We start from the raw sequence: 13,453 nt of genomic DNA on the forward strand, positions 1-13,453 counted from the left end.
TGGGCAAAAAGGTTCCTAAGAAGAAGCAGTGTTGCTGGGCAGAGGAGAGGACAGAGTTACGGCAGGTAAGGACAAATTACAGATGGCCAAAGTCAGCCTGGGGCCTGGATTTTTCCACCAGCAGTGCTCAGTGGCACCAGCGCAGGAGGAAGGAGGGGCACTGTGTGGGATCCAGGGCTGAGGGTTGATAGCGTGAGGGACAAAGGAGCCAAGTACAGTGGAGAGGGTGGAGTTGAGGATGTTGATTTGTGCAGCACGAGAGGGGAGGATGGCCTAGAATAAGTCAGGCAGGGCGTTGTCTAAAGATTGGAGGTGTCTGGGTGTTGCAGAGGACAGTTTTATGGGGAAGGGGTGCGTGGGATACACAGCATGTTAGAAGGCTGGGGCCAGATTGTGGAATTTTGAATAGATGAAATCCGAAAAGGTACAAAGATGGGTAAAGATGAGATCCAAGGTGGTGAGTCGGGTGGAACAGACGGTTTGCAGAGTTGAGATAGAAGGTGTTTTGGGGATGTTTGCCTGGGGATCTAAGTCTTATAACTGTAAAACCCATTGTCCAACAGCAGGCCTTACCCTGTCAGTCTTTTCAGCATCACTGGGAGGCAGGCCGAAGGTGACCTTCATTGGCTGAGTTTTGAGATGAGGAAAGATGCCCCCGAGAGGATAAGTGGTTTGGCCACAGTTACTTGGCAGCTGGCAAGGCCTGCTTCCTTGAGCCCAACTTACTGCCATAACCATTGGGCCAAATCTCTACTGAATCCATCTAACATGTAGGGCCAATTTATGACCCTGGAATAAGATGTGGCCCAGAGGAATCCCAATCCAGGGACACTCCTCTTCTCCCAGGGGTTCCTCATTAGTCTCTCTTTTCCTGAACTGCCCCCTCACCCATCATGAAGTACATGGGAGACTATCCCTCGAGCCAGGCCCGATCCCCAGTGGAGCTCACCGACCAGATTTTCACAGCCGCCATCTATGAAGATGCCTTGAGAGACGAAATCTACTGCCAGATCCTGAAGCAGCTGACAGAGAACTCCAACAGGTAGGCGGGCTGGCCGGTCGTGCCCGGCGTCCTTTGGGGCTGATTGCCGAAGCCATGCAGATAGCCTGGGATCGTCCCAGAGAGGAGCGTTGGCTGCTGGACTATGTCCCAGAGCCCGGTTCCCAGGAGGGGAGTGTTGGGACTGGCAGCTGGATATGAGGAATTTCCTGGAGGGCATGCCCGCTCTCTCCCTCCCTGTCTGAGACATGAGGCATGCCAGAAGGCAGAAGAGGGATGGGGGTGCCGCAGCGCTTCACTGGACTCAGTATTTGGAGCCTCCATTGGACCCCCTCGGGGAGGAGAGAGAGGGAGGTTCTGGGCATTCCCAGAACTTCCTGATGCTGGAAGACAGGTTTTCCCTCCCCCAGTACCTTTAACGGCATTTTCTAGAGTTCATGGAGTCCCTTTCATTTCCCCTCCCCTCACGTCCCTCACCAGTTCCACAGCCTCTGCTCATTTTTCCCGCAGCCACTACCAGACCCAGCATCTTTTGCAAGGGAATGAACCAACCATTTAGTCGTCCTCCTTTGTAGTCCTCTAATCGATTCACATCCAGTGCCCCCCGTCCCCTCAGCCTCCCTTCCTAGGGGTACTTCCACATGAATCCTCAGGGACCCTCAGACTCCCTCATGGAGTCATCCTCCAGAGGGTCACCTCCTTCTGAAGAAGGAATGAAATGCTAAATCTGTCCCTCTGAAGGGCCTTTGAAGCCCAGACATTAGAGACTGAATAACTAACTGACTGATGAGGTCACCCCCCCGGGCCCGGATTCCCGACCCCGGGGACAAGCCCTGGATCGGAACGCGTCTTAAATCATAGTAGCGGTTTAGTCTGCCGCGGTGACTCGCGTGACAACTGGAATTCCAGTCAGAAGGCATTCCAGCCAAGCCTGGATCTTAAATCAGAGCTCATCGCTATTCAAGAGCCATCGTGAATATTCAGTCCCCTCCATCATGTGCCCCATGGTGTCCGGCATCCAGGTTGCCCTTTGGTCTCTGGGAAGCGGGGCCTCATTCGCTAAAGCGATCCCACTCCCATTAGTGAGAGGTGAATTCCCTAGCCAGGGCCCCTGCTCTTGACCCCTGTTGATAAGAAGCAGCCTTCCATCCCGCTCAGACACTTGGAGCGCACAACCAAGACTTTGAGCCCGTTGTTGGGTCGGGACCGCCTCTATATGTTGCCAACTTGTACTTCCCAAGCGCTTAGTACAGTGAGAAGCAGCGTGGCTCAGTGGAAAGAGCCTGGGCTTTGAAGTCAGAGGTCATGGGTTCAACTCCCGGCTCTGCCAAGTGTCAGCTTGGGCAAGTCACTTCACTTCTCTGTTACCTCATCTGTAAAATGGGGATGAAGACTGTGAGCTCCCTGTGGGACAACCTGATCACCTTGTAACCTCCCCAGCGCTTAGAACAGTGCTTGGCACATAGTAAGCGCTTAATAAATACCATTATTATTATTATTACAGGGCTCTGCACACAATTGAATGAATGAATAACCAACGGTAACCCTGTACTTTGTCCCAGGTTCTCCCCCACGGCAAATCTGCCGTTCCTGCGGGTTGCTTGAGGGCTGCGTCTTTTCTTTCAGTTACAGCGTGGAGCGCGGCTGGCAGTTGCTCTGGCTCTGCACTGGGCTCTTCCCACCCAGTAAGTCTCTGCTGAAACCGGTCCAGAAGTTCATCGACACCCGGCGCAAAACGCTCCTGGCCCCGGAGTGCGGCCGCAGAATTCAGAAGGTGATGAGGTAAAGGCCTGGCCGCTGGGTCATTCATTCATCCATTCAATCGCATTTATTGAGCGCTTATTGTGTGCAGCACACTGTACTAAGTGCTTGGGAAGTACGAGTCGGCAACATCTAGAGACGGTTCCTACCCAACAGTGGGCTCACAGTCTAGAAGGGGGAGACAGAGAACAAAACAAAACATATTAACAAAATAAAATAAATGGAATAAATATGTACAAATAAAATAGAGTAATAAATATGTACAAACATATATACATATATACAGGTACTGTGGGGAGGGGAAGGAGGTAAGGGGGAGAATGGGGAGGGGGAGGAAGGGGAGAGGGAAGTCCCTCCACCTTGCTCTGTTAGCCTCTGTCAAGCTCAGATTTTTCAGGAGTTGAATACCCAGTTGGGGATAGTAGACCTTTTGGCCGCCTGCTCCTCCTCACTTTGGTTGCTAGTGTTTTAGAAGAAGCCAAGGACATGTGGAGTGAGGAATCGCACTGATCTTTTGAGGAAAACTTCCATCTCAGGAATTTCTGCTCAAGTCCAGAGACGCTCCCATATAAATAATAATTCATAATAATAATGGCATTTGTTAAGCACTTACTATGTGCAAAGCACTGTTCTAAGCGCTGGGGAGGTTACAAGGTGATCAGGTTGTCCCACAGGGGGCTCACAGTTTTAATCCTCATTTTACAGATGGCATAACTGAAGCCCAGAGAAGTTAAGCGACTTGCCCAAAGTCACACAGCTGACAGTGGGTGGAGCCGGGATTTGAACCCATGACCTCTGACCCCAAAGCCTGGGCTCTTTCATTCATTCATTCAATCGTATTTATTGAGCGCTTACTGTGTGCACAGCACTGTGCTAAGCGCTTGGGAAGTACAAGTTGGCAACATATAGAGACGGTCCCTACCCAACGGTGGGCTCACAGTCTAGAAGGGGGAGACAGACAACAAAACAAAACATATTAACAAAATAAAATACATAGAATAAATATGTATAAATAAAATAAATAAATAGAGTAATAAATACGTACCTCCCGCTCCGAACAGATCTCTGAGTTCCTGAGCAATAATTCCCAGCTGGACTACCTGTTCATGGGAGCCCTTGTCCCCTCCCTCTGTAGTCATTCATTCCACTGAGCCACGCTGCTTCTCCAAGCATGTGGACATATGGAGTGAGGAATTGCACTGATCTTTTGAGGAAAACTTCCATCTCAGGAATTTCTGCTCAAGTCCAGGGAAGCTCCCATATAAATAATAATTAAATAACGATAGTATCAAGTGCTTACCATGTGCCAAGCACAATGCTAAGCCCCAGAATATTTAACTGAGGCACAGAGAAGTTAAGCGACTTGCCCAAAGTCACACAGCTGACAGTTGGTGGAGCTGGGATTTGAACCCACGACCTCTGACTCCAAAGCCCGGGCTCTTTCCACTGAGCCACGCCGCTTCTCCAAGCATGTGGACATATGGAGTGAGGAATCGCACTGATCTTTTGAGCAGGAATTTCTGCTCAAGTCCAGGGAAGCTCCCACATAAATAATAATTAAATAACGATAGTATCTATTACGTGCTTACCATGTGCCAAGCACTATGCTAAACCCCAGAATATTTACACGATAATCTCTCTGAGCCTCAGTTACTTATATTACCCGTATAATAATAATAACAATGGCATTTATTAAGCGCTTACTATGTGCAACGCACTGTTCTAAGCACTGGGGTGGTTACAAGGTGAACAGGTTGTCCCATGGGGGGCTCACAAGTCTTAATAATCCCCATTTTACAGGTGAGGTAAGTGAGGCCCAGAGAAGTTAAGTGACTTGGCCAAGTCACACAGCTAACTGGTGACCTCTGACTCCAAAGCCCGTGCTCTTTTCCACTGAGCCACGCTTTGTGGGACGGATACTGTGTCCGATATGATTAAGTGACTTGCCCGAGGTCACAAAGCGGGCAAGTGGAAGAGGTGGGACTAGCTGGGTCTCCTGGCCCTTTCCACTAGCCACACTGAAGGGTAAGCTCCTCAGAAGTTGGTAGCCCCAGCAGTGGGGCTCACCAGAGAGTCTGCTTACAGGCCCGCGGCACTGACACTCAGCACAGAGTTGTACAGCAATGTGAACAATCCTCCAAGGGCCTTCTCGTTTGCTCTCGTGAGCCGTTTCCACCTTGGGTCTTCAACGCAAGGGGAAAGCCCGGGAGTATAGCCCTCTCTGGAAGAGCACACTGAAGCCAATTGTTGCCAATTTGTACTTCCCAAGCGCTTAGTACAGTGCTCTGCACATAGTAAGCGCTCAATAAATACGACTGATTGATGATGAAGACTTCTTGCTGTTCAATCAATCAATCGTATTTATTGAGCGCTTACCGTGTGCACAGCGCTGGACTAAACACTTGGGAAGTCCAAGTTGGCAACATCTAGAGACGGTCCCTACCCAACAACGGGCTCACAGTCTAGAAGGGGGAGACAGGCAACAAAACAAAACATTCATTTATTCATTCAATCGTATTTATTGAGTGCTTACTGTGTGCAGAGCACTGGACTAAACGCTTGGGAAGTCCAAGTTGGCAACATCTAGAGACGGTCCCTACCCAACAACGGGCTCACAGTCTAGAAGGGGGAGACAGGCAACAAAACAAAACATTCATTTATTCATTCAATCGTATTTATTGAGCGCTTACTGTGTGCAGAGCACTGGACTAAACGCTTGGGACGTCCAAGTTGGCAACATATAGAGACGGTCCCTACCCAACAATGGGTTCACAGTCTAGATGGGGGAGACAGGCAACAAAACATTCATTCATTCGTGGCTCATTGGAAAGAGCCCGGGCTTTGGAGTCAGAGGTCATGGGTTCAAATCCCGGCTTCGCCACCTGTCTGCTGTGTGACCTTGGGCAAGTCACTTAACTTCTCTGAGCCTCAATTCCCTCATCTGTAAAATGGGGATTAAGACTGTGAGCCCCATGTGGGACAACTTGGTCACCTTGTATCCTCCCCCCCCCCAGCACTTGGAACAGTGCTCTGCACATAGTAAGCGCTTAACAAATGCCATCATTATTATTATTCATTCATTCATTCAATCGTATTTATTGAGCGCTTACTGTGGGCGGAGCACTGTACTAAGCGCTTGGGAAGTACATGTGGACAGGTGTCAAGGCATCAGAATAAAGCAAAATTAAAAAAAAATGCCAGAAAAATAAATAAATAAATAAAACGAAATGCCAGAGGGAAGGCGGCCCAAGCTCACCAGACCGAAGGGCTGATCTTAGATTTATTGAGCTCTGCTGAATGCACCCTTTATGCAGCTGATATGTGGGAATGGCTTCTCCTGCAGCTAGACAAATACAGAATGTAAAGAGCTAAAAGTAGCCCCATGAGCCAACGGTTGGCAGTTTACCCCTCTCATCCCCACCCCCAGTCCAGACATGGACCGGCTCTGACAGACATTTTGTGAGAACTCACATACAGCTGTAAATAACCGTTCTTCAACATTCGACGACGATGCTACTGCTGGTGTTCCCTGTCTGGGTGTGTTGATGGTGCCTAAAGAAACCGTTGTGTATATGTAGCGACACAAAGACAGCTCTTGTGGGCAAAGACTGACTCATTTTTTTAGGCTCTGCCCCTGAGACTCACGATCAGCCCGGAGCCTCTATGCCAAAACAGCCCCCAGGCTTGCTATAGGCAACAATGCCGTACGCGTCCGACAACCGGAGTGCAGATGCATTCCAAGTCAGTCGGTCAATTTTATTTATTGTGCTTAGAACAGTGCCCAGCGCTTAGAACAGTGCCTTGCACATAGTAAGCACTTAATAAATGCCATTATTATTATTATTATTATTATTTATTGGTAGTCAGTCTTATTGAGCGCTTATTATGTGCAGAGCAATGTACTAAGCACTAGAGAGAGTACAATTCGACAATAGACACATTCCCTGCCCACATGAGCTTACAGTCTAAATGGGGAGACAGACGTCAATATAAATACATTACAGAAATGCAGCGTGGCTCAGTGGAAAGAGCCCGGGCTATGGAGTCAGAGGTCATAGGTTCAAATCCTGGCTCTGCCGACTGTCAGCTGTGTGACTTCGGGTAAGTCACTTAACTTCTCTGCACCTCAGTACCTCATCTGTAAAATGGGGATTAAAACTGTGAGCCCCCAGTGGGACAACCTGATCACCTTGTAACCTCCTCAGCGCTTAGAACAGTGCTTTGCACAGAGTAAGTGCTTAACAAATACCATCATTATTATTATGATTATATAAGTGTTCTGGGGCCGGGAGGGAGGATGAATAAAGGGAGCAAGTCATGGCACCGCAGGAGGGAGTGGGAGAAGAGGAAAAGAGGGCTTAGTCAGGGAAGGCCTCTTGGAGATGAGCCTTCAAGAAGACTTTGAAGTGGGGGAAAGAATAATTGTCTGTTGGATATGAGGAGGGAGGGTGTTCCAAGCCAGAGGTAGGATGTGGGAGAGAGGTCGGTAGCAATGCGCCATCTATTTTTACACTGATGCTGACTATGTTAAGACTGCAAATTCTCTAGGCCAGGAGATCTATCAGCACACAGCAGGGAACGATGTCTAGGAAAGCTCTTAACAAATCCTCTTTGATGAGGTGGTAACGATGATGTGATATTAATGAAGCCCTTCGTGTTGGTCTTTTCCAGGGCTGGCCCCCGAAAATGGCCTCCCCACCACATGGAAGTGGAGGCTATCCAGAGGAATGCCACCAAATTCTCCCACAAGGTCTTCTTTCCAAATGGCACAGAGGAGGTGAGAGTCTCCATCCTTCATGGTCTCTGGATCACCAGACCCCTCCAGGCCCCGGCGCTAGAACCGGTGGCAATTCTTATGAAATCTCTCGCTCCATCCCTTCTCCCCTCCTTAACTTCCATCTTCAACTGCTCACTCTCCACTGGTTCCTTCCCCTCTGCCTTCAAACATGCCCATGTCTCTCCCATCCTAAAAAAAACCCTCTCTGGACCCCACTTCACCTTCTAGTTATCGTCCCATATCCCTCCTACCATTCCTTTCCAAACTCCTTGAACGAGTTGTCTACACGCGCTGCCTAGAATTCCTCAACAACAACTCTCTCCTCGACCCCCTCCAGTCTGGCTTCCGTCCCCTTCATTCCACGGAAACTGCCCTCTCAAAGGTCACCAATGACCTCCTGCTTGCCAAATCCAACGGCTCATATTCTGTCCTAATCCTCCTCGACCTCTCAGCTGCCTTTGACACTGTGGACCACCCCCTTCTCCTCAACACACTATCTGACCTTGGCTTCACAGACTCCGTTCTCTCCTGGTTCTCCTCTTATCTCTCCGGTCGTTCTTTCTCAGTCTCTTTTGCAGGCTCCTCCTCCCCCGCCCATCCTCTTACTGTGGGGGTTCCCCAAGGTTCAGTGCTCGGTCCCCTTCTGTTCTCAATCTACACTCACTCCCTTGGTGACCTCATTCGCTCCCACGGCTTCAACTATCATCTCTACGCTGATGACACCCAGATCTCCATCTCTGCCCCTGCTCTCTCCCCCTCCCTCCAGGCTCGCATCTCCTCCTGCCTTCAGGACATCTCCATCTGGATGTCCGCCCGCCACCTAAAGCTCAACATGTCGAAGACTGAGCTCCTTGTCTTCCCTCCCAAACCTTGTCCTCTCCCTGACTTTCCCATCTCTGTTGACGGCACTACCATCCTTCCCGTCTCACAAGCCCGCAACCTTGGTGTCATCCTCGACTCCGCTCTCTCATTCACCCCTCACATCCAAGCCGTCACCAAAACCTGCCGGTCTCAGCTCCACAACATTGCCAAGATCCGCCCTTTCCTCTCCATCCAAACTGCTACCCTGCTCATTCAAGCTCTCATCCTATCCCGTCTGGACTACTGCACCAGCCTTCTCTCTGATCTCCCATCCTCGTGTCTGTCTCCACTTCAATCCATACTTCATGCTGCTGCCCGGATTATCTTTGTCCAGAAACGCTCTGGGCATATTACTCCCCTCCTCAAAAATCTCCAGTGGCTACCAATCAATCTGCGCATCAGGCAGAAACTCCTCACCCTGGGCTTCAAGGCTGTCCATCACCTCGCCCCCTCCTACCTCACCTCCCTTCTCTCGTTCTCCAGCCCAGCCCGCACCCTCCGCTCCTCCGCCGCTAATCTCCTCACTTTGCCTCGCTCTCGCCTGTCCCGCCATTGACCCCCGGCCCACGTCATCCCCCGGGCCTGGAATGGCCTCCCTCTGCCCATCCGCCAAGCTAGCTCTCTTCCTCCCTTCAAGGCCCTGCTGAGAGCTCACCTCCTCCAGGAGGCCTTCCCAGACTGAGCCCCTTCCCTCCTCTCCCCCTCGTACCCCTCTCCATCCCCCCATCTTACCTCCTTCCCTTCCCCATAGCACCTGTATATATGTATATATGGTTGTACATATTTATTACTCTATTTATTTATTTATTTATTTATTTTACTTGTACATTTCTATCCTATTTATTTTATTTTGTTGGTATGTTTGGTTCTGTTCTCTGTCTCCCCCTTTTAGACTGTGAGTCCACTGTTGGGTAAGGACTGTCTCTATGTGTTGCCAATTTGTACTTCCCAAGCGCTTAGTACAGTGCTCTGCACATAGTAAGCACTCAATAAATACGATTGATTGATTGATTGATTGATTGATTGATTGGGCTCGATTGGCCAGTCGTTTGGGTCCCAAGATTGTTTGCCACGGGCAGACTGGGTCAAAACGGAAACTTGGGAAGCTGAAAACTTAAATTGTGCTGGGAGAAGGTGGTCTGGCCCGACTGTTCCAGTGGATGTCTGCTATCCACTGGGCTAGCTGCACATGAGCATAAATCATGGCCCAAATTGGAAGTGAGCTGGGATCGCTTCTCAATCTCCTCAGGCCTGTTTCCAGTTTGGCTCGGGTGGAGAGGCTGAGGTCCAGACCTGCACTTCAATCAATCAATCAATCAATCAATCGTATTTATTGAGCGCTGACTGTGTGCAGAGCACTGTACTAAGCGCTTGGGAAGTACAAGTTGGCAACAGTTGGCACTTGGTAGGGTGAAATGCCAGCCAGGAGTAGGACAGGCTTGATCAGACTGGTTCCCCCAAATTCTGAGCCCATACTCTACTGTCCGATCAGAGTAATGGGGAATTTGGGTTTGCCGAAAGTCTAGTCAGTCAGTCGGTCATTCGTATTTATTGAGCGCTTACTGTACGCAGAGCACTGAACTAAGAACTTGGGAGAGTACAATATAACAATAAACAGACACATTCCCGGCCCACGGACAGCTTACAGTCTAGAGGGGGAGACAGACGTTAATATAAATAAATCTTAAAAAAAATCATCATCATCACCAATCGTATTTATTGAGCGCTTACTGTGTGCAGAGCACTGTACTAAGTGCTTGGGAAGTACAAGTTGGCAACATATAGAGACAGTCCCTACCCAATAGTGGACTCACAGTCTGAAAGTCTAAAAAAAATCATCACACCCCTAGCACTGTGTAAAATCCATGGATAATCTAAAAGCGCACTCCTTCGTGCCAGAGCTGCTCATAAGGAGCAAAGCTTGGTTTGAGTGTCACTTCCTTTGTACCTGTTCCTTCATTCATTATAATAATAATAATAATAATGATAGCATTTATTAAGTGCTTACTATGTGCAAAGCACAGTTCTAAGTGCTGGGGAGGTTACAAGTTGAAGAGGTTGTCCCACGGGGGGCTCACAGTCTTAATCCCCATTTTACAGATGAGGGAACTGAGGCCCAGAGAAGTTAAGTGACTTGCCCAAAGTCACACAGCTGACAAGTGGCAGAGCTGGGATTTGAACCCATGACCTCTGACTCCAAAGCCCGGGCTCTTTCCACTGAGCCATGCTGTTTCTCATTCAGTCATATTTATTGAGCGCTTACTGTGTGCAGAGCTCTGTACTAAGCGCTTGGGAAGTACAAGTTGGCAACATATAGAGATGGTCCCTACCCATTCAATCGTATTTATTGAGCGCTTACTGTGTGCAGAGCACTGTACTAAGCACTTGGGAAGTACAAGTTGGCAACATATAGAGACGGTCCCTACCCAAAAGCGGGCTACCCAACAACGGCCTCACCTTCCCATCCCTGGGTAGAGCTGCTAATGAGTATGGAAACGGTTACCGTGAAAGGAGCAATCAGCCTGGAGAATTGAGATCTAGCCAGGCTTCAATTCTTGTTCCAGATTCAATCAATCAACCATATTTATTGAGCGCTTACTGTGTGCAGAGCACTGTACTAAGCGCTTGGGAAATACAAGTTGGCAACATATAGAGACGGTCCCTACCCAACAGTGGGCTCACAGTCTAAAAGGGGGAGACAGAGAACAAAACCATACATACTAACAAAATAAAATAGAATAGATATACACAAGTAAAATAAATAGAGTAATAAATATGTACAGACATATATACATATATACAGGTGCTGTGGGGAAGGGAAGGAGGTAAGATGGGGGGATGGAGGGGGGATGAGGGGGAGAGGAAGGAAGGGGCTCAGTCTGGGAAGGCCTCCTGGAGGAGGTGCTCCTCTCCCTGCCACCAACTCCATGAAACGAATTTCACGTCTTCGTCTGTGGTGAGCTGGCCAATTTAGCATCTCCAGGCAAGCTGGTGTCTCAAAGGGCCTTCAGATCCCCACTATTCCTGGAGTTCCTGCCCTCTAAACCATCTGCTCTCTCCCCGGACAAAGCCCGGGAGCAGCGTTGGCCGCTGAAAGCAGTGATTCCCGAACTTAATCCGGGAAGGGCCGGCCCGGGGTCCTGCTTGCTAAAGCCTCCTGCAATGGGAACCAGGATGATGAGGCCTTCCAATATGCCCAGAGCTGAGCTGAGGACTCCCAGCAGATGTTAGTTATCTTCTTTAGCGTTGCTCTGAAAAGGCAAGACACCACGGAGAGTTACCAGCTGCTTACGCACCCAAGCCTGAGCTTCCTCATCTTTGTAGCATTTCTTCAGTTCTTTGCAGATTGTCTACTGCATGTTCCATCCTTTCCCATCCTCCACTCCCTTCATTTCCAAACCCACCGTGCCTGATTGTGTGGCCTGCTGTATTTAATAATAATTATAATAATGGCATTTATTAAGCACTTATTACGTGCAAAGCACTTTTCTAAGTGCTGGGGGGGTGACAAGGTGATCAGGTTGTCCCACGTGGGGCTCACAGTCTTCATCCCCATTTTACAGATGAGGTAACTGAGGTGCAGAGAAGTGAAGTGGCTTGCCCAAAGTCACACAGCTGACAATTCCCTTCCCTTCAAAGCCCTACTGGGAGCTCACCTCCTCCAGGAGGCCTTCTCAGATTGAGCCCCCTCCTTCCTCTACCCCGCCTCCCCATCCCCCCACTTTACCTCCTTCCCTCCCCACAGCACCTGTATATATGTATATATGTTTGTACGTATGTATTACTCTATTTGTACATATTTATTCCATTTATTTTATTTTGTTAATATGATTTGTTTTGTTCTCTGTCTCCCCCTTCTAGACTGTGAGCCCACTGTTGGGTAGGGACCGTTTCTATATGTTGCCAACTTGTACTTCCCAAGCGCTGAGTCAGTGCTCTGCGCACAGTAAGCGCTCAATAAATACGATTGAATGAATGAATGAATGACAATTGGCGGGGCCGGGATTTGAACCCATGACCTCTGACTCCAAAGCCCGGGCTCTTTCCACTGAGCCACGCTGCTCCTCTATTTCAGTCTTTTGAAGTGGGAACGAACACCAAAGTGCGGGACCTGTGCCAGAACATCAGTGTCAAACTGCAGCTGAGCTCCTGGGATGGCTGCAGCTTGTTTGTCAAGATTTCCGACAAGGTGATTACAGGATGGAGGGCAGGGCTGAAGGGTAACCCTCCAACTGAACCTGTACAAGCTGCCCCAACTTCCTTCCCTCAAAAAGCACCCCTCCCTGAGCCCAACTCCAACCCGCATTGCCTCAGCCCAAGCAGGCAGAGTCTGGAAAAACACCCGCTCCCACTTTGGGCAGTCACCAAACCCATCACCCGCTGACAGCTTTATCTCCCTTCCAGGTCATCAGTCAGAATGAAGCCGATTTCTTCTTTGACTCCCTGAGGCAGGTCTCTGACTGGACGCGGAAAAACAAACCCGTGAAGGATGGTAAGGAAGTCGGACGAGAGCCAGGGCCTACCCCTGCTGCCTGAGATCATATAATCGTGACTCTAGACGAATGCTACCATGGTGGGGGTTTCCTCTGTGCAGACAGAGAGGGTCGCTGAGGCTGTTGGAAAGTTTGAGATTGGCTTGGTTTCTCTCTAGATGTTTCAGGGCTCCTTTCCCACCCCAGTTGACAACACCCTCTTCCCTGTTCCCGAGGCTGGCGGCTTTAGGGTCTTCTTTCCCGAGTTCTAATCCCAGCTCCGCCACTTGTCTGCCGTGTGACCTTGGAGAAGTCACTTCACTTCTCTGTGCTTCGTTTACCTCGTCTGTAAAATGGGGATTAGGACTGTGAGCCCCATGTGGGACAGGGACTGTGTCCAACCTGATTACCTTGTATCTACCCTAGATTGGCACATAGTAAGTGCTTAACAAATAGCACAGATATTATTCTTCTTCTTAGGTTCCTCTGTCTGAATTTTTTAATGGTACTCGAGTGATTATTAGGTGTCAAGCACTAGGATGGATACAAGACTAATAGGACACAGTCCCCGTCTCACATAGG

The 13,453-nt window shown here is 49.3% G+C and overlaps 1 protein-coding gene across 1 annotated transcript in view; it reads left to right on the forward strand.

Annotated features, from left to right (window-relative positions):
* MYO7B (myosin VIIB) overlaps window positions 1-13,453 on the forward strand; it is a 198,830-nt gene that overhangs the window by 161,578 nt on the left and 23,799 nt on the right. The window contains exons 37-41 of the mRNA XM_038750824.1: window positions 889-1,042; window positions 2,627-2,782; window positions 7,433-7,538; window positions 12,475-12,588; window positions 12,804-12,891. Coding sequence (XP_038606752.1) covers window positions 889-1,042; window positions 2,627-2,782; window positions 7,433-7,538; window positions 12,475-12,588; window positions 12,804-12,891 — 618 coding nt within the window. The remainder of the gene's footprint in view (window positions 1-888; window positions 1,043-2,626; window positions 2,783-7,432; window positions 7,539-12,474; window positions 12,589-12,803; window positions 12,892-13,453) is intronic.

Source organism: Tachyglossus aculeatus, chromosome 1 (genome assembly GCF_015852505.1).
Source record: "Tachyglossus aculeatus isolate mTacAcu1 chromosome 1, mTacAcu1.pri, whole genome shotgun sequence".
Lineage (NCBI taxonomy): Eukaryota > Metazoa > Chordata > Mammalia > Monotremata > Tachyglossidae > Tachyglossus > Tachyglossus aculeatus.